Below are 20,847 nucleotides of genomic sequence, written 5' to 3' on the forward strand. Positions count from 1 at the left end.
GAGAGAGAGAGGAGAAAGATTGAATAAAATGGAAGTTAAGAAACTGTGAGGAAGCTCTCTATATTGTCCAAAGAAAAGTCCCAAATCCCCCAGGGCATAAAAATCAGAGCTGCATTGATATTTATTGCTTTTGGTTCTCATAAATTCTAAAATCTTTATGATATTATTTATCTATAGCCATGGGAGATATTATATTTTCAGGAAAAATACTCTAAGAGATGTAATTTAGATTTGTTGGGAAATCTTTCTGGAGTGATATTATTCGATTTGTCTAAGAAACATCTGACCCTCTGCTCTATGTGGCAGTTCAAATCTCTATATTCTGGATCTAACAAAAGGGATATATGAGAATATAAGTAAAATAAATATGCTGCTGAGTAGTCATAGGTCTTGGATTTAAACTGGTGAACATTTAATTTAAACCACACTTATGAGAGTAAATATGTTTAAGTAAATATTAAAGCTCTTTTGAGGACAAGTTTTTATTTTTTTCTTAAAAAATTTCTATGTCACCATAATCTTTGATGCTGAGATCAGAGCAACATTTTTCCTAGGAAAAAAGACTGTCTTAAAGTATATATTTAACAAATTTCCCAATTTATTAATGTAATTTTGGCAAACAAGACAAAGCAATTAAGAAGGAGCATACCTGGTACTGCTAAAATCACACACAATTAAATCCAAAAGTGTCTTTTTGCATCTGGATTTAATGAATGTCATCGCATATTTTTTCAAGTGGGCAAAACAGATGTGTTACTATTGAAAACTGAAACCATGATATTCTATTAAAGACTAACGGGGCACCCTGATACTAACAAGGATGTACAAAAGGCTATCCAAAATCTCTATTGGGACTAAACCTGGTGGGGCAAAGAAAGGATCTTAAATCATTTAAGTGAGGCGGAGGATGATGGCAAAACCAGCCATGGAATCTTTGAGCTCACACTGGATCAGGAAATTAAATTAACTGGTAGCCAGCAGGCCTGAGAAATGTGTGAGATAATTTGTCTATTAAATACATTCAGGATCTTCACAACACACATATTTGTGAGAGTATCCGGCCAAGAGGGGAATGAACTGCAATAAAGTTTTGTGTAGGGGCTCTGGCAGAGTGAAATGAAATGTGTTTCAGTTACAGTTCCAATTTGGACATGTCATGCCCACAGGCTGTTGGGTCAGCTAGGAGATCTGACTGCCTATCACAGAAATGCTTATGATAGTATATGTGACACTCGTGCCACATACATGTGCTCTGATACAACTCAACACCAGCCATCAGTGTAGCACCTTTGTGCTCAAAAAGGAGTCGGAACTCTTCTATGGAAGGTTGTAGCACAGTAATACTCTCTATAGAAGAGTCATCTCAATCCAGGGACGGAAAAGCACAGGTCTTGATAAGCATGCTCTCTGTCCTTGGAACAGGCCGGGTAGGAAAGGTAGGGAGACATTTTTTCTCACTGGAGTCTACCTAAGTGGCTCTCCTGCATCCTCTGTGTCAGTTTCTTAGCTGACAAGCATTCCTGGAGATCTAGCTATCTGTTTCTGATTGCCTATGCAACACAGGATCTGGAAGAGAGTATCCTCTGAAGTGCAATGCAGAATGTTGAACTTGAGACAGTGTTGGCCTCTGGGGGTGTCAGCAGGAGAAGGAGCGTGATGCCCAAGTGCTCAGTGTGTTTGTGCTGGTCACTCCACTCACCTGCCTCCTCCTGTCTTCCTTCTCTTGGTCAGTAGATTGCCTATTATAGCTAAGATCAAGGTTCTGATATTGCATTTCTTTTTTAGGGATAAGGATTTTAATTACTATTTATTCAAAATGAAGTTTTAAACTTAACTCTAAAGGTCAGACATCACAGGGAGTTTGAAAGAATGAGTCTCTTTTCTTTGAAATTATTGTTAAAAAAATCTCATTTCTTATAATGCTTCTTCCATACCAGCATCTTCTCTAATTCTCACATTAACCCTGGATATCTCATTAATCTGTAAATTAAAATATAAAACTGAGCAGCAAAGATAGGCAAGTAAATGGTGATGTCAATTAATTGCTGAGAAAATTATGCTAATCATATCTCATTGAGCTGGTGACATAGGAATAATTTAGGTTTCTACCAGTGGGAAATTGTATCTGGAAATGGCCAAAGAAGAAGTGGGAATTCCAGTCAGGAGAAGTCCTTGTTCCTTGTCATACCAAAGCAACCAATTAATGAATCAGGGGTCTGTGCTCTATCACCCACCTATTTTCTGGGATCTGAATTAGAAGCTGCATTTTTATAGGTTCTCAGAGTGATTTATATGCACTTCAAGTCTGGAAAAAACTGCTGCAGAAACATTGTAAACTTTAAAGAATTCAGGGAAGCGCTTTTGAACTTATTGCACCTAGATTCCAGCAAGCTGAAGACTAGCTAGCATGAGCAGTTATCAGTTTTGGTGGTTGATCAGTGTTTTTCTGTCTCTGCCTGTCATTCTTTGCATTTAGGAAAGGGGAAATTCATTATGAAGAGAGTTTATGAATTCATTTGTTTTAGGTGTTTTTAAAAAATAAAATAAAAGTCAAAGCAGGAACTATAAAAAGGATGGTGAGTGTATCATTTTTCTGGAATTTCCCCGTTCTGTAATTCAGAACTCAGCATATGGTATGTACTGGGTATTGAGCTGCTATTTATGAGGAGGAGTAAGCAGCAAACTGCAGGTTACACTCTGCATATCTGTGCTTAGCAGGTTCATTCATTAAATGTAATTATTCTTTTTATCAGGGCAGGCAGTCATTATATTTTGGCAATTTAGTATGCCAGAATTTGATTCATTTATCAAATATTTATTTAAGAGAATTTTCCCTGTATAGTCAGGCTTTACATGAATTAGCAGGAAAGTTATTCATTTGTGAGGTCTCTCCCTCCATCAGGAATATATTAACATGGGTCTGGGCATATTTTGTTAAGTGTCCATCACAAGGCTTCCTACCTCCACTTTAATTTTCACTTCATTATATAAGGGGAGAACGTGACAATCCTCCTGCAAGCTTTACTTAGGGCTGGATTGTGATACGATTTATTTCACTGGATGATTTGAAGATCAAGGGGCACATTAGGGAAAACAATGTTTGCTTAATTGCATAAGTAATTTTTTTTTGAGAATGAAGGATTATTTAAAGTAGGCATATTTTGTGGTTTTCCATTTGTATTGGAAATGTATGGTATAATTTTTTAAACATTCTTGTTTCAAACATAAGAACTACACACAAAAGTCTGTTATTTCCTGACAATCCAGTTTTTTGTTGTTTGCTTTTCTTTGTGGGCCATAGTCAGTGGTGTGATGCTGAAGGGATTATTTCTGGCTCTGCTCTCAGATATCATTCCTTTTTGGGGGGGTATGGAGTTACACCTGGAGGTGTGCAAGGGTTCCTCCTAGGGCCTGCACTTAGGAATTACTCCTGGAATTGCTTGGGGGAGCATATGGGATGCCAGGGATTGAACCTAGGTCAGCCACATGCAAGGCAAATGCCCTAACCACGGTAGTATTGTTCTAGCTCTCAGATATCACTCATGGCACGGTTCAAGGGACCATGTGTAGTGTTGGAGAACAAACCCAAGTTGGACATACACAAGGCAAATTCTGTACCTGCAGTACTAACTCTCTGGACCCTCATTCAGTTTCTCTCTTTTTTTTTTCTTTTTGGGTCATATCCGGCGATGCTCAGAGGTTATTCCTGTCTCTGCACTCAAGAATTACCCATGGAGTTAATAAGTAAAATAGCAGAAATCCAAAACCGCGCAGCCGCTATTGCGGCCACGTAACAACATTTAATTCTTGAACCCAGCTGTAGAAAACAAATCATTTCACAACGCTTTTTCAGCATGTCTGATTTGGGTGGGGGGGGGGGATAAACTCTAAATAATAATGGTGTATCTTTTATCGAAACAATGAATCTAGTCAAAGTAGATAGATTGTTAACTAGAATTCATCTGCCTCACAGGCATTGGGAGGGGTGGGGGGTGGGGTTTTATAGGGGTTCTTCGTGGTAAAAAATAAGTATTGGTAAAGGGAAATATATTTGATATTTGCATGACTGAGACCTAAACCTGAAAGCTTTGTAACTTTTCCCACAGTGATTCAATAAATAAATAAATTATATAAAAAAAGAATTACCCATGGACGTGCTTGGGAGGCCATATAGGATGCTGGGAATTGAACCTGGGTTGGCTGCATGCAAGGCAAATGCCCTCCCCACTGTGCTATCACTCTAACCCCCACATTCAGTTTTTCTTGCTAAATAATTTTTGGTCAATTTGTGCTTAGTGCTGATCATCACATACTCGTTTGGCTCTAAGTGTAGATCAGACTAGGCTGTGATGTGAATGTTTCCTTCCTTCGTTTTCTGAGGTAGCTTATAAAATATAATTCAATTTACAAAGTCTGCTTTCATCTGCTTGTTTAGTTTCCCTGTAAATGTAGTGGTCAACACTGACCTTATGACACTGACACCACCTCTCATGCAACAGAGAAGCCCAGGGTTTTCATGGTTTATGTTGTTTATGTTCAAACTTTCAGTGATAGTTAGTTGGTGAATTTAATTTTGTCCACCTTGGGCAGCAGAAAATTTTCTGTTCAGTTCTAAAGATACCTCATGCATACATTTAAAGGTAAAATGCATCCCATTAATATTTTATTTCAAATAAAATATCTGAATATCTATATTGCCATTAGCAATGACAGCTTTGGTGGAGAAGTAGGTAACTGGTCACTCGCCAGGGTTCATGAAGAGAATGGACATCCTTATTCCTCACCCCTCCCCCACCCCAGCATGTATGAGCATCTGTATTTGGACACAGATTGTCTTCATTTCTTTGATACAAATGAGTACTTTAAAAAACCTTCAAAATATCATCTAATAAGAAAGCTTTTATAAGGAAGCTTCTTTACTATGTTCTTGACTAATACAAAATAAACTAGTGGCAATCAAACAATTTTGTATGGCCTCACTTATAGAGGGCAAGCTATTTGTAAACTGATCTAAACTTTTTTCTTAAAGATTAAATTTTCATCTAATTCAATCACTCACCTAAGTTTCTAAAATCAAGCCTTGTTAGTTTGAATGCTCAAAAATAATGTGTACTTTCCTCATGGATTCTTGGTGGAAGTCATTTTGTGGATCATTGTCTTTTTGCTTTGTTTGTCTTGTCTTTTTCAGGGTGAGACCCACAGGCACATGCCAAATGATGCAGCCACTGCTTTTAGAAAAGCTTAACCTCAGGCCCTAGATGGAACTTTCAAACTTTGAGGCAAAGTTTTCCTTTCTGTACGTTGCCTTAACTTTTAGGATCAAATCTATGCATTTCAGAAGTGCTTTTCCATGGTGTTGCAAAATAAGAACTGAATTGCCAGTTTTCCTGAAACATACTTAGAACATCAACTAAGACAAGATTTCTCCTGCAACACTCCACGACCTTTTCTAGGCCATGAAAGGAAAATCTACACCAGTCCTTACCAGTATGGCTTCTTTTGTGGACCATGAGCACATTGGGACCGATGCAAATTATCCCACAGATATCACACTTTAGTTTGCCGTTAGGAAGTCGGATGCCTCCAGCTCCTGACAAAGTTTTGCTGCCTTGGCCACTGTGGGAGCCATTCATTTTCTCTCCTGAGGCATCAAGCATTCGTAAATCCTCAGCACATTCTTCCCCATTCATTTCACAGGCACGCCCATTCTCTTCATCACTCTGAGTCTCTATTTTAACATTACTGGCTGAAAGAAACAATACAGGGTGCCACTCAGTGTCAATGCAAAAACAAAACAAAACAACACAGCAGCAAAAAGACAACCAAATAGAAACAAAGAGCTTCTGTTTGAAGACTCTGAGTATTGTACATGTACCAGGTGAACAGCAGCCCAACATCTTTAGGCCTCTGGGGCTTTGGGAGCAGAAAGAATTGAGGTTGCTCTATGTAGTTCTGAATGGCAATGTATGGGAATGAATGAATAACTTATTCTCACATTGTGTCAGGTACTCACTCTAGCCAGAGGTCAAAGGCTTCACAATCATTGCCTTGTGGCACCTCTGGATAGGCTGAAGGGGGGAGGGGGTGTCTGACAGGTGAAGACCTGTATTGGAAGTGAGTACAGACTCCCTACCAGCTCCAGAGCATAAAGCCCTCCAGTGATTATCAAACATGGGTCACTCCTCTTATTTATAATGCAATTATCATCTTTATTAATAAAATTTTGGACAAAATGAATAAAAAACATGTTAATTATCTGATTAGCTGATATAATTTTATTTCCTTGTCTGGTCCATAATCATCCTAAATCCTTATTTCATAATGATAATAAAACTTCCTAAAGCTAGCTAAGTATATGATTTGTTATATAATTTTACAATGCTGAAATCTTATAAAATTTGATGAATGTAAGGAATCTAGGTGTGCAAAGAGAAATCCATGTGTGAGATGGAAGGGTAGAGATAAAAACTAGTGTTAATTAGATTATTACAATCTACTTTGCACTATTGTTTCTTTTATGTCACATTTAGGGTAATTATATCATTTGAATGTTTTTCCCTCTGTAAATTCTATACTTTTCTGAAACACTGTCCTGAGTATAAGTAGAAGAATTTAATGCTGGGATCAGCATATGTACTGAAAGATCCCTCACTTTCATCACATTTTCTATGGAAAATAAAATGGGTAGAAAAATTCTGCCCAGTAAAATAATAAATGAGGCAAATGGCATCACCATCCCAGAATATCTGATCTTTTGAGTGAGGGACTCTCAAAGTGACCTCCCAGAACCGACAGCATTAGCATCAGCAAAGCACTCCAGTACACTACAGGATTACCATACTACAGGCTGTGGGAGTAGGCTCAGCACTCTGTCTCCATGAATCCTCCAGGACATGCTAATGCACACTCAAGTCTAATGCAACTAAACAGTTAGGAGCACTTGATGCCAATTTATTTTATTTAATACATTTCTTTTTATTTGAAGACTAGAACCCAGATTCTAAAAGAAAAATCCCTAGTTTAGAATATTAGTTCGACTCTTCCTAAGTGCCCTTTTATGCAGGCCAGCTAACTGCTGAGTGTGTTAGTTTATCCTTCTGTTAAAATGGAATCTATTAATATTAGCATAACAGGGGATTTAGCTGAGAGTATGTGAGAAGTTAGATTAGGACTGTGGCTTGGAATAGCAAGAGGAAATAGAAGCACCTACCCTCTAGAGGTGTGATTTTTGTAGAGGGGGCGGAGGGGGGTCTAAATATCACCCCAATTATGTTTATGGTAATTATCATGTACCAGGTCTTGACTTGTAGCATTTAGCTTGAATTATAGCATTTACCTGTCAGGACAATCCTATAAAGGAGATGCTACTACTGTCATATTTTAAAGCTGAAGAAATTCAAGCACAGAGTGGTGGAATCATTTGCTTACCCTAACTCAGCTGCCAAATAGGTGGAGCCTGGTAGGTTCTGATGCCTGCACTCATGACTGTTTATAGTGCAAGGAGCTCCTGTTACTTAGCCCTTCAGAGAAAAGACTTAAATGTGAATAGAAAAGATGCCTGAACATGAATTTCAGCCCTCACTGTGAACTTTGAGAACCTAGACATTAGGAAGTATCTATCTCCTTCCTATCACATTCCAACATTATGCAAGAATGAAAGATCTGGTCAGGATGATTCTCCAATGCTTTTCCCTGCAGGATTCTGAAGGCCACAGTCCCAGAAGGCCCTTGCATCTCAGCAGCCCCTTTCTGACCTTTTCACACGACCAGAGACAAGAGACCCTATACCCACCAGCATGGAAGTACAGAAAAGATGTCAGGCAAGGAAGATCAAAGCACCATGAGACCAGGATGTTTCCTGACCTCTCTGCCCTGAAATCACCCTTCGACGTGTGCCATTGATTTCTCTGAGTAGAAGCTAATTTTCTAGGACCTCTCTGCTTACTTGTTTCTGCACCACAATGCTCTGGAAACAGTTTAATGCTCTGACAGTAAGGTCTCGAAAATCTCAGAACGCTTTCTTCTGGGAGTTATTTTTTTTTAAATTAGGGCCATGATGGACCACAGTGGAATGAAGCATCACTGTTGGTAGTGAGACACAGCTGCAGTGAAGGGCCAAGGGCACCCTGGGTGGGAAAAGAAAACCACACAGGGGAACACCAGCAGGATACTCTCCTTGGCATGCTCCTCCTCTCACTCAGTTTCATAATTTCACAGGAAAGAAGCTAAAGATAATGAAATACTTTTTTCTCAAAAACACATGGAATATTAGTGTTTATCAGTTAGACACTTGAATTTGTTTATATAACTACTAAAGAAGGCAGGTAATTTTGCAATTTTTCTAACCTGCTTGAAGGCTTGTATAGATGCCTGTGTGAATCCTTTTTGCTGAGGAGCAGAAGGAAGGACAGTTCAACAGGGGAAGGTCATGAGGTTTCTAATACATGACATGCACCCTTTTAGCAGCATCTTGTAGAGATCCAGCATGACAGGGGTAAGACGTGGTAGGTTGCTGACTTGGATGCTATAGCCACCTTCATAACAGGAGACCTAACACCAGTCACTAACTTAGCTAGTAGTTCTTGAAGATGAGACAGTTAGGCCTTGTGATGTTTTATCTAAGAACTGTAACAAAGCACCATTGGGGGCACAATCAATTCATCAAAATGCACTTGAGCCTATTACCTTGAGGTGACTGCATCCCCAGGTAGAATAAATAGAAGTTTTTAGAGCCAGAAAAGGTAGAGCACAAAGGATCAAATGCAGAATTAGGTTATATTCTAGGTTTCTGACAAGAAAGAAGCAGACGATACCTCAGATCATAGAGACAAGGTCAAGAAACTTGAGTTAAATCATGGAATCTTGACAGATAACATCCCCAAAGCAAATGCTGCATGGTCATTGTTTTAGAGCTAGATTCTTGCTGGCACCATAGGACACATTCCAGCAGGAAGGTCTGAAAGACTAAGAGAGGGAGGTAATGATCTCAGTGATCAGGGTAAGATAAAATGGGTAACAACATCAGCCCTGGGCATATTAAGTCCAGTATGAGTGAATGTTCCCTAAATATGGGGAATGGTTCTCATTTCCAAGGAACAAATGCCAAGAAGGTGGTGTTTGCATAAAGGAACCTGAAAGACTCCCGCTCATTTTCAGGAAGTGAGGTACACATAAAGTGGGGTGTGTGGTGGGTGTGGGTGGGTGTGGGTGGGTGTGGGTGTGGGTGTCTCACTGTAAGTGAAAAAAACAACACAGGAAATACACTTATTTTACAGATGAGGAAATCAGGACATGAAACTACCTTAAGTCACAAACACTGGACCTCAAAGTTCATATATTATAAACATAAATGTGAGGCCTACGTAAGTGCAAATAGTTACATTTAAAGGACATATATTTGAATAGTGAACTCTTGGTTTTAGTTCACAGTAGAATTGATTAGTGATGCTGACCAGAGGAAGTTAAAAACAGAAGAGGTAGTCTGGGGTTGGGTTCTGTGAGACTAAAGTTTAAGTGGTCAGGTTGCAACCCTGCACTGGCCAAGTTACATGTCTTTTCAAGGGCCAGTAAAATCTGGAATGTGTCAGGAGAATAGATGTTGGTGGGGAACTGAGACCATATTTGCAGGGAAAATGGAGGACACTGGGTATGCCTGAAGCAGACAACAAGGCTGAGAACAAGCTCAGAGGAGCTTCTGGAAGCACTGGTACTGTTATGATAGACAATTAAGAGTGAAGAAGGGAGCAGAGGTTTCTCCAAGAGGGATATTTGGCCCTGTGAGGTCTCTGGGGATCACAGGTTATGTTTACACCAGTTATGGTAAACTCTGGGATGTGTCTGCTGTGGGCCCTTATTTAAATCCTATAGTCCTGCAGAGTTAATGGCATCAAGTGATTGCTTCAGCTAATGACAGAAGAGCTTGGGTATGGGTAAGTGTCACTTATTTGAACTACCCCTTTCCTGTTTGCTTCCTTCATATTCCTTTGCTTTGAAATCTACTTGAGGATATGCAAAACTCCTGCTTTATTACATTAAAAATGTCACTGAGTAACGCCTTTCTTGGTAACTGACACTCCTAAAATAAAACAGATCACCTAACATCAAAATCACGAACTCATCAGTCCCCTTATAATTTGCATTTATTGGACTTTGATCCTTCCCCTGGGATATCCCCATGGGAAGCTACCAAGGCCTTATGTTGGTCGTGTGGACTTCTCTCTGGATTTCTAACTCTCTTCTGCTCCATGTTTTTGGGGCAGGAACTGCTTAGTTGGGATATTGTTTATATGAAATGTTATGCCCTCCTTCATATAGAGACCATATTTATAAATATTTTGTAGCTTCATCCCTCCCACCCTTCAGAAATGTTGAACTCAGAATAAGATTCTGAATTGAGCTGATTAAATATAGACGATGAAGTGGAGTCTGCGAGCTTTTCTACCTACCTCTGGCTCAGCAGCCTGGCCCATGGCTTTCTCACCGACTACTGAGAGCTAATGGACAATGTTATTATTTAATAAATGTGTCTTTTATTAAGAATAGAAGTACCTAAACCCTGAAAATGCCGGTTAAACTAGAAAAAAATTAAGATCTTCTTGTTCCAGTTTCTTCAGAAGCCATATATGTGCAGTCCTAATAGAGATCCAGACTCCTGAATGTGTAGTGAACTCCAGCATATACACTAGTTTAGCTGTGATAGAGCTGGAGAATCCAGGGAATTCAAAGGACAATAAACCAGGAGACTTATCTGTTGCCAAGCATTGCACACACTCATGAATGATTGAAACGTTTTAATGCATAGGTATAATGTATACTAGCAGTCTGTACCTTACAAATGAGTTATGCATCCTTAAAATTTTTTTTAGAGTGTAGCTTTATATTTCCTAGTAAAGTAAATTTTTAGGATTCAGATTGAATTTTCTCACTGGAAGGATATTTATTAATAATCATTGTAGTATTAGTTAAGCCATATGAGGTTATGAAGCTCAGTACTGTAAATTAAAGCAGTAAAGTAAACTAAGTAAAGAGGAAAAGGAATTCCTCAATTAGATAAAATAAGTAAAATGAAGTGGAATTAAAATAGTTCAGATATATTTTAAATAGGGTAACTAAATAAAAAATTGAGATGGAGAAGTTTCTCCAAAAATTTATAAAGACTTCAAATATTTTAAAGATTAATTAAACCAATTATTATAGCTTACATTATTTAATTCTTTTAGTGAACACAAGTAATTAGAAATATTTATCTTATTTTATATTTTAATTTTTAAGTGAAGTTAGGGAGAGAGAAAAGGGGAAGAAGATGAAAAAAGAGGGAATTTTACAAGCATAGCTATACTTTCTGTATTTTACCTAAGTAACAAACGTTTTCAATTTTGAAGGAAAAAAAGTGATGAAGAATGAGGGCAATTCTTACCATGACCACTAGGTGGTAATGTTGGCCCAGTACAGTTTGGTTACTTGTCTCTTCCCCCCCCCCTCCCTACCCCTTGTCCCCCACTCCGTGGGAGGGCCTCAGGATCAATAGCCATTTCTAAAAGGAGGGGATATTTATACTTTATTTATAATTTGGTTACTTGGCAATTGTGTGCATGTGATTAATACCCGTGAACCTATTTATGTAATATTAAGTGTTTCAAAGATACATCATTTGTCTTATAAAATCTCCAAATATCTTTATATGCAATTTTTGTATACCAACATCTTCGCCAAAAGATTTGTCTGAAAATCGTAGTTTTGTGGAACCTAAACATTTTCTCATTTGAGAATATGTCTTACAATGCATAACTCATAAGTGCATTTGATTTCTCAACATGAGATTGTTCATCTAAAACAAATATTTCTGTTCTCATTCTTTAATATTTTAAACAGTAATATAAGTACATACATACATAAACACATATAATGCATATGTATATATTTTATAAAAATAAGATTTTTTTTCAAAGTTGAATCAAGATGCTTAGTAAAGAATGGTCTTGACAGCTTTTACACACTAAAATGGCAATCTTGGCTGAAAGGAAGGGGATTATTATGCTAAATACTAAATGCTAAGCATCTAAGTCATTTGATAACCAGAATATCAGAAATTTATCTTTAACTGTTACTGGCACTTTTAAAGTTAGAATCTATACAAGTAATTACTGCAACATTAATGCATACAGCCTGTTTTCTGTTGCCTTGTAATATTAAAGAATTTGCTAATTCAGGTTCTGAAAACTTAAGTTCTAAGATGAGCTACCAACTTGCATCACATCAAATATTCAACTATCCGTACATTTTTAAAAAGCACTTTCCATTCTTTGAAATACTTCTCTAATGAAGCTGCCCAAATACACTTATCGTTTATCATCTCTCAGAACCTTAAAAAATAAAATTCACTCTACTTTAAGTTTAACAACTCATCAGGAAGTCAAAGCAGTAAGTGTGTCTGCTCAGACAGCAGGTGCTATGGACCAACGGCCTTGACGCCTGTGAGTTTTCTCTTCTCAGTTCTGAAATTAATATTTTAGAACAACAGGAGAATATGTTGACTTACTAAATTGTGAAACAATTTAAAAATGTGTTAAGTGTTTAATGATGACTGAATCTGGAAATTTTTCATGATATTCAATAAAAAGGAAATGATCACATTAATAATGAAACCAGAATTACAATTCCATTAATACCATTGTTGATTCTACCTTACTTTTGCTCTTTTGCTACTGCAGTGGCATGCTCGCTCTTCAGAACATTGTTTAACAGTATGAAACCTTACTTATAGGCTTACTATGGTAATGATATTTCTGATGATGGATGTTTATCAAATAAAATGGTCAACAATTAGTTTTTCTCATGCTTATAAGTATGAAGGAAGGAGGCAAAGAATCATGCAATATTTTACTACATAAACTGCATATAAAAGAGGTTCTAAAAACCATGTTTCCATTTTCTAGAAGCAAAGCATATACTTACGAGAGAAAGATTTGGGAATTATTGCATGAAAATCCCTAAAGCCATCAGCCCCATATGTAACTGCAATAAAGAAGGAAAAGAAAGCTAGGTTGTGATATATTTGAGAGACACAGCAAGAGTTCAAAAGAAAGAATTATTTTTAAAAAGTCTTATTGCTTAAAACTATTCTTTATCTATATATCTGCCTATATTCAACCCCCAAGGCAACTAAAAGTTGTGGAGTACTGACACACTTCTGCAATGCCCAGAGGTCTGAGCTTGAGGCAATTCATCACATGGAGTATTCTGTAGTGACCCCTGGTATGTGAAACACCTTAGGGGTAGTGACCTAAAGTATTCTGGAACTGTGAGAACATCAGCAGAATTGGCAGAGACAGTTCTTGTTGGGGGTTCCCCTAGAAGGACTATCACATCACAATGTGCTGTGTTTTCCAATGGGCCGATGGCAGAGCCAACATTCTTGATTCAGTTTTTCTCTTAGGAAAGGTCGTAGAGGATTAGAACACATTCATGTAACTCATTGGAGAAAATCAGTGTTTCCCTGACTAAAAAATAAGCTGCCATTTTTGGTGTGCTTTCCTGTGAGTTGATTTCATATATTTTTCTTGTACCAAATCTGTAATTCCTATTCTGTGTAATAGGCCAGAGCTTCCCAAAGTGTAACATGTTTGAGGACAGTAGACAGCCATGCACATAGGGAACGACACGTTTTTCTCTTCAGCAGTGGAATCCAGGGACTCTAGGAGTGATGTATACAGTGTAGTTGTTGAATCAAACTTATTGCATGAACTACTGAATTAGTATTAGCACAGAAAAAGGTTATGATGTTCTGCAGGAAACTGACTTACCAAATTTTCTTAAAAGTATTTTCAAACTTATCTGACCACAGACCGTCCTTTTTCCCCATAAAAATTTTATTGAACTATTGCGATGATGGGAAAACTTCTAAGATGTGACTAGGAGCAACTAGCTTAATTTCTTCATAACAATTCCTTAGTCTTCTGTCATTTTGTGGTCATCTAACTCTAAGGAAGAAAGTCACCATTGTGTGTCCTGATCAAAGCAGCTTTCCTCAGGGACCTGGTGCTTATGCTTGGTGACCACCGCTGGAGTCACAGCCTCTCCCCAGTGACTTGGTGTGGGGCCACACAGATATGAAGAATATCAAAGATGCTTTAAAGTTAGCATTATTGTTTTTAAAAGGGGACATTGCTATAGGTGATACACTATCATATTTTCTGACTAAGTGACCTTACCCTAAGATCCTGCTGACTTGGAGTTTGGCTATGACTGATATGCTGATTTGGAATTTGACAATTGGAATTGAGCCTCCTAACCACTGTCTTCATGTTCGCTGGCAAACAGTTGAAAGAAGGGGCCATTGGTCTGGAAGTGAAAAAGATAAATCTAAAAACTGTTTTACTGGTACTAAGCTCAGTTCTGTGCAGATCGTGAATAATCCAAGTGTAAGCCTTGAATTTTTTTTGTCAGAATGCTTTCCATTTAATAACTACCACTCATTATAAAAATTACATCAGTAAATGAAACACATAATAATTTTAAAGAAAATGAGTTTTGTGCTTGGTATAACTTAGAATTTAGTCCTATTTGATTCCTAAAAAACTGCAAAGTTAAAAAAAATGAAACAAAGCTACACCTACAGAATGACTTTACTCCCCTCTAAGAATGCTGAATTGAGTAAAATTATACTCTTGCTCAGGCACAGATCAACTTCTGACTTCAGAAAAAGGAAAATATATCATTTTATATGCAAAACGGAAAAAGGTGAAGACACACTTTGGCCTGGTGTAACGTATACTATTCTGTTCTATTCAATTTAGCACCCATGGAAGTCACTCTTGGGAAGTTTTGTGAATTCCAGTCACTTGTAAAGGTCTTTCTATCAATTACCATTCACCCTCACTGTGTTTCTATGAGCCTATGAGGTAGAGCCATTGTCTAATAAGGAGATGAGGGCAAAGTGGTTCTAAAAGGCAATTTTTTTTCATTGTTAGCATGAAAATGTAGAAATCTAAGGCTGCAACCAGTATTCCACATTCTGCTGTGCAGCACGTGTCTTTAAAAAGCAGTTTTCTCTTTATACTTCTGAAGTGCTTGTAGTGTTCTATGTCAGTATTTGTGTAAGCATGTGTGAACTGTAGCTATGTTCATGTAACCCGAATTATGAAAGTTGTTGATGTGCATGCATGTGAGCAAGTGCATGGGCGCACGCACGCGTGCGTGCACGCTCACACACAGACACAGACACAGACACAGACACAGACACAGACACACACACACACACACACACACACACACACCCTACATTGGAGTTACAGTGCATGTACCAACAGAGTGCCCCAAAACAACAAAATGATTGCCAACCAATGATTTGGAAAGTGTGTCCTTCCTGGTGCTACCCACTGTGTGGACCTACAATCCTGTCCTTCCTCATGCACAGTGACACTGGCAGTTTCTGAGAGCACCTGGACTCCCAGAGCCTCAGTGCCAGGGGTCTGACAGGTTCACAAGAACCTCTCTTCTTATTCATCTGGAGAAACATTCAGGTGAATACCTGCTGTGTCCTATCACAGCTCTGCTTGTATATACAGACTTTGTTTTCTGAAACGGGCGCAGTTAAGCTGTGGAACTGACTCTCAGACTCAACTTCACTTTAGTAAATCCATCTTATATTTCAAGTCATTTTTCTACAGAAGGGTACTGGTAGAAGAGTATTTCCATATCTTGTCAAGTTTTCTAAACATAAAACATTCTTATAAACAAGAGCAAATATCTGGTAACGTTTTCACATAAAATATTGTGAACCCCTCTGATACTGAATTCTATCCAGACTACCAAATGATAAATTTTCTAGAAAGAAAAAACCTGAAAAGACAGAAACTACACTTGTTTTGCATTTAGTTGATATAATTAACACATATAAACTCATAATGAACATATAAACTCATGCTGTTGCTACCTTAGGGAAAGGTGGAAACATCCATAAGATTTTCAATGTCAGAAGGAGAAAATGACTCTGACACTTTTCTGGTGAGAGTAAACACATTCAGATTTATATTTTCAGGAAAATTCAGAAATATACTATAGTATGACTCTTATCTGTATTTTTAAAATCATGCTCTTCTGAAACAGCACTGTCTTGAAGTGAATGGTCAGAATATTATTTTTAGATTAGATATTACCTTCCCTGTATTAACAAAAGTTCCCTAAGTTAGAGGATTGTTTAAGAACAAGGATCTGCAGTGCCAGAGTGACAGTAGAGTTTGCAGGGTAACTGTCTTGTACACGGCTGACCTGGGTTTAATCCCCAGCACCAAGAGAGTTCTCAAGCCCTAACGGGATTGATCCCTGAGCTCATGAGTGCAAAACTAGAAGTAAGCTCTAAACACTTCTGGATGTATCCTGTCCCCTGTCCCCACTCACCCTCCCCGCACCAAAGAACAAATGTCTATCCAGAAGTGTCTCAGTATGGGAGAATTGACAAAGATCTGGACTTGGTACCTATTCAGTACAGAGCTAGTTTCTCCAGCAGTGATATGACCTTAGTTCTGCTTGTTTCCTACTAGGGGTGGGTCAGGGGTCGAGGGAAGCATCTGGTCCCCTCTTCCGTATCTGCAAACTACGCTGATCTACAGTCACAGAGCCAAGGAGCACTGGTGGAAGATGTTACACGAGAGCTGCTGCTTCTGTTCTATTTGCACCTTCCTACTCCACCAGTTCTTCAGATTTTATGATCCTTGGTATAGTTACAGTGGTTTAAATTATCTCTAAATCCTGCTGGCCTTAGTGAAATGCCATGTGCCTAGGGATACATTAAGTGTCTATGAAAGAAAACATGCCTTTCAGGTGTGAAGCTCTACCTGGGCCATGCCTTTCTTCCCTCTGGTCAAATTATGATCATCTTTTTTTTTATTGAATCACTGTGAGATATAGTTACAAAGCTTTCATGTTTGAGTTCTGGTCATACAACGATGGAACACCCATCCCTCCACTAGTACACATTTTCCACCACCAATGTCCCCAGTATTCCACTCCCCCCCACCCCGCCTCTATGGCAAACAATTTCCCCCATACCCTCTCTCTACTTTGGGGCACTATGGTTTGCAATATAGATACTGAGAGGCTATCACGTTTAGTTCTTTATCTACTTTCAGCACACATCTCCCATCCCAAGTGATTCCTCCAACCACCATTGACTTAGTGATCCCTTCTCTATTCCAGCTGCCTTCTTCCCCAGCTCAGGAAACAGGCTTCCAACTATGAAGCAATATTCCTGGCCCTTGTGTCTACTGTCCTTAGGTGTCAGTATCATGTTATTTTATATTCCAAAAATGAGTGCAGTTCTTCTATGTCTGTCCCTCTCTTTCTGACTAGATCAACATCTTTTAACATTCATATCATTACTTTCTCACTACTTCTTTCTGCTTTCCACTCCACAGGTGCCAGTGAAGCATAGATCTTCATCTGGATTTCTCTACTTCCAGTCACCACAACCCAAATCTCATTCTTTAGAGACTTCTTTCTTTGTATTTTCCATGCACCACACCCAGCATATCTGTTCTCAACTACCTGCCGCTGTGGCTACCTTGCCCAGTGCATCTTCCCAGTCAGCCCCTAATGCTTTCAGCACTTCTTGCCTGAGCCTGCAAATGCATTCTACTCTCCCTCTCACTGCATTTGCCCATTACCTTAGGGTGATTTTCTCTAGACTCCTCTTACTGGGTTGCATCACTTTGAATTTTTTCACTGTGACTGTTACGATCAGGTAAAAATGACATGTTCTGAGTCAAAAATCCCCTCACAGCAAAGCTCTCAACAAGCAATGCTATTTATATAATCAAATGGAGGAATCTTACAGAAAAAAATGCAAGGATGCCGAGCTATATCCTATTTATACATACCCTGTGATTTTCATTCAGTGCGGCATGAAATTATTTGCCAACTAACATCAGTGCAGTTTAAAATGTATTACTAGTTATGGCATATCTCCATCTCCTGTATGGAGACAGGGAAAATCCCATTCAAGCTCAATTCACTCCCCTGCTCAGATAGCAGTTTATTTCCACCTCTCCCAGAATGGTGCATCATACAGGGTGGTCCTTGGAACATCCTGTCGAAACCAAACCTTCCCAGTATTTCCCAAATTGGGTGGTATGACATGTTTGGGGGTGCAAGAAGAATGTTGGGGAGGAGTAATAACCTGGGGTGCAATTGGAGGACACTTTTTTTCGTTCACTTAAAATTTATAAAGGAGATGCTGAGTGATTTTTTTTTTTCTGGAACAGGGGCAGTAGGTCAACTAACTTCGAGAAGTTTTGCTTTAGATTAATGTGGTCCTGCTATCTCTATTCCCAAATGCTTGAAAAACATAATCAGCTCTGGAATTCAATATGAGTCTGGAGTCCAGAATGAAGAATTGTGACCTACCAATAGTTAAGTTCTTCTCTTGCTCTTGTAGTTCTATATAAGACTCATTATATAGAAAGTAAAACATGCACTGAATTGATGTGTGTTTTATTTTTACTTTCTAAACACAGTCATAGTAGTTGAACATTTTCAGAAATACTTTAAGTGATATATTGAAAAGTATATGGCAAAATGGACTGCATTTTCTATGCTGACTGAGTGAGGTCCAGAAACTTGGTGCATTGAGATCAAGTTAATGCAGGAAAATCATTATTATTGCCAGTTCTCACTCATTGGCACACTCAGCCAAGCATTTGGGGGTTGGTTTTCTTTTCAAATAAGTCCTCTGAATTCCCTGTATGTGTTTCATTATATTTCAGCAATTTGTTAACTGGATGCTCAATTGTTGACAGGTTACTTTCAGGTTAACCATCATGTCCTGGGGAAATTTTTGTTGATTTGTGACAGAAAAAAAAATAAAGTCAACTTGGTTTTATTTGAAATCACAACTGTGAGATCTGCCTTAAGAGTAGACAATGTATAGAACTAAACTGACTATCCATGAACAGGTTGGAATAAATCAGTTTCTGACCCTCATGATCCTGAGGGCCTGTCCAATTTTGTTTATGTTTTCTTAATATAATTTTAATTATTCATGATGAACTAAGTAAAGGGAGACAAATCTCTGATTGATAAGTCTACAATTTTTCAAAAAGCAATAGATAAGCAGACTTTTCTTAGGAACACAACCGAAAATGAGGAGGTGGAACAATGCTGATTCTATTTATGAAACTTTTATTTTAATTTTTAAATTTTGTTTTACTTTTGGGCCACATCTGGAGATACTCAAGAGTTACTCCTGGCTCTACACTCGAGAATCACTCCTGGTGGTGTGAGACCACCCGGGGATCAAACCCAGGTTGGCAGAACGCAAGGCAAATGCCTTACCCATTGGACTATCTCTCTGCCCCCATATGAAATTATATTCAAGTCATTGTTTTTGAAGTCACTTGTAGTAATTTTTCTCAATTTCTCTCTTAGGCATTTTGCTACAGTTTGAATTTGGGCTGGAATTGTCAAGAAGTTTAAAAATTGGTTAAGGTTATTTTCTGAAGGTTAAGTCCTTGCTTTCTTATGCACTCACGTATATGCATATTATACAATTAAGGCAACATGATTTACATTAAGGCGCCATGATTTTACAATACTGTCAATATTAATGTTCCAGAAATACAGCATGTACCAACAGACTATCAGCATTCATTCCTCCATCACTGTGTCTAGTCTCTCTCACTACCCTACCCCTCAACTTTTCATATTTTTGATGAAAAGAACCTCATTTTAAAAAGATATTTTCCTAGTATAAAGATAAAACCATATATAAGTACCATAATACATTTTCTAAAATTCAACTCAAGCTTCTATATTCTAAAAATTCAGGAAAATTAAAAAAAATAAAAACTTAATAAAAATAGTGAGAAATCTTAGTCCAATACTCAGAAAGAAAGAAGATAAGGAATATTTTCAGAGAACAAGCAAAGAAAGGAAGATGGTTGGATAAGTAATGACAATTCAGAAACAGCTTATACTGGAGGGCTGGAGTAATGTGAGTCCTGCATATAGGAGAAAAATTAAATTATATTTTATTTTTAATTCCAAATATTATTCCAGAGAAATATATGACAAATCATATAGGTAAGCAGAAAATTCTATTGTAACCCAGACTGCACTTCACACAGATATTTCTGGAACAGCAGGTACCTGTCCAAGGACAGATCAGGCAGTCTCCCCCTGGGGACAGATGGCCATCAGAGAATACTGAGAGAGAAAAAGGGGCAGTGAGGGCATCTGGATGCCAGAGCCAAGCAGCGGCGGGTATGTCTACAGCAGGGGCTACCTTGCCAGGGAACCCTCACCTGTCTGGGCATGTGCTTTACTGATGTGACTACACACATACAATTTGCATGTGGTTTCCTGGCAGTATATTCTTACAAAGCCACAGTGAACTGTCATTGCCAGTGTCAACTGGAATTTGACAAAAGAAGCTCTAAGGAGGTCACAGGGTCTTCTGAGTGACTAGGGTGTACTATGCAGAGTGTTGCTGTGTGTGCCCTGTGACAACCAGGAGTCACTGGTCATGCTGCTCCTTTTGGCAGTGTGGCAGTGTGGCATGACCCTCTTGCAAGAGAGGGTCATGCTCTTGCCTTGCGCCAGCAATCCAGGTCTTGTCTGCATATTCTATTCCTGCCTGTCCCCACAGTTGGCTTTGCGTCAAACCCCAAAGATCCCAGGAGCCTGGGTTTGGTGTCAGGGAGTCCAGAGATAAAACAATCTCCCCCAGGACACATGGAGGGTGGGCCCCTGTTGTCCCTCCCTTCCATAAGTTCAAAGGGTCCCTTTGAATTCCAAGCAAAAGATGACTCAGCACAGAAAAAGACAAGTCAGGAAAATAAACTCTGGTCTTAT

General features: G+C 38.5%; 1 protein-coding gene across 1 annotated transcript in view; it reads right to left on the reverse strand.

The window, feature by feature from the left end:
• IKZF1 (IKAROS family zinc finger 1) overlaps positions 1 to 20,847 on the reverse strand; it is a 97,204-nt gene that overhangs the window by 22,419 nt on the left and 53,938 nt on the right. Inside the window, exon 4 of the mRNA XM_056138150.1 lies at positions 5,486 to 5,746. Coding sequence (XP_055994125.1) covers positions 5,486 to 5,746 — 261 coding nt within the window. The remainder of the gene's footprint in view (positions 1 to 5,485; positions 5,747 to 20,847) is intronic.

This window comes from Sorex fumeus, unplaced genomic scaffold (assembly GCF_029834395.1).
Source record: "Sorex fumeus unplaced genomic scaffold, SorFum_2.1 ptg000128l, whole genome shotgun sequence".
In the NCBI taxonomy this organism is placed as follows: Eukaryota; Metazoa; Chordata; class Mammalia; order Eulipotyphla; family Soricidae; genus Sorex; species Sorex fumeus.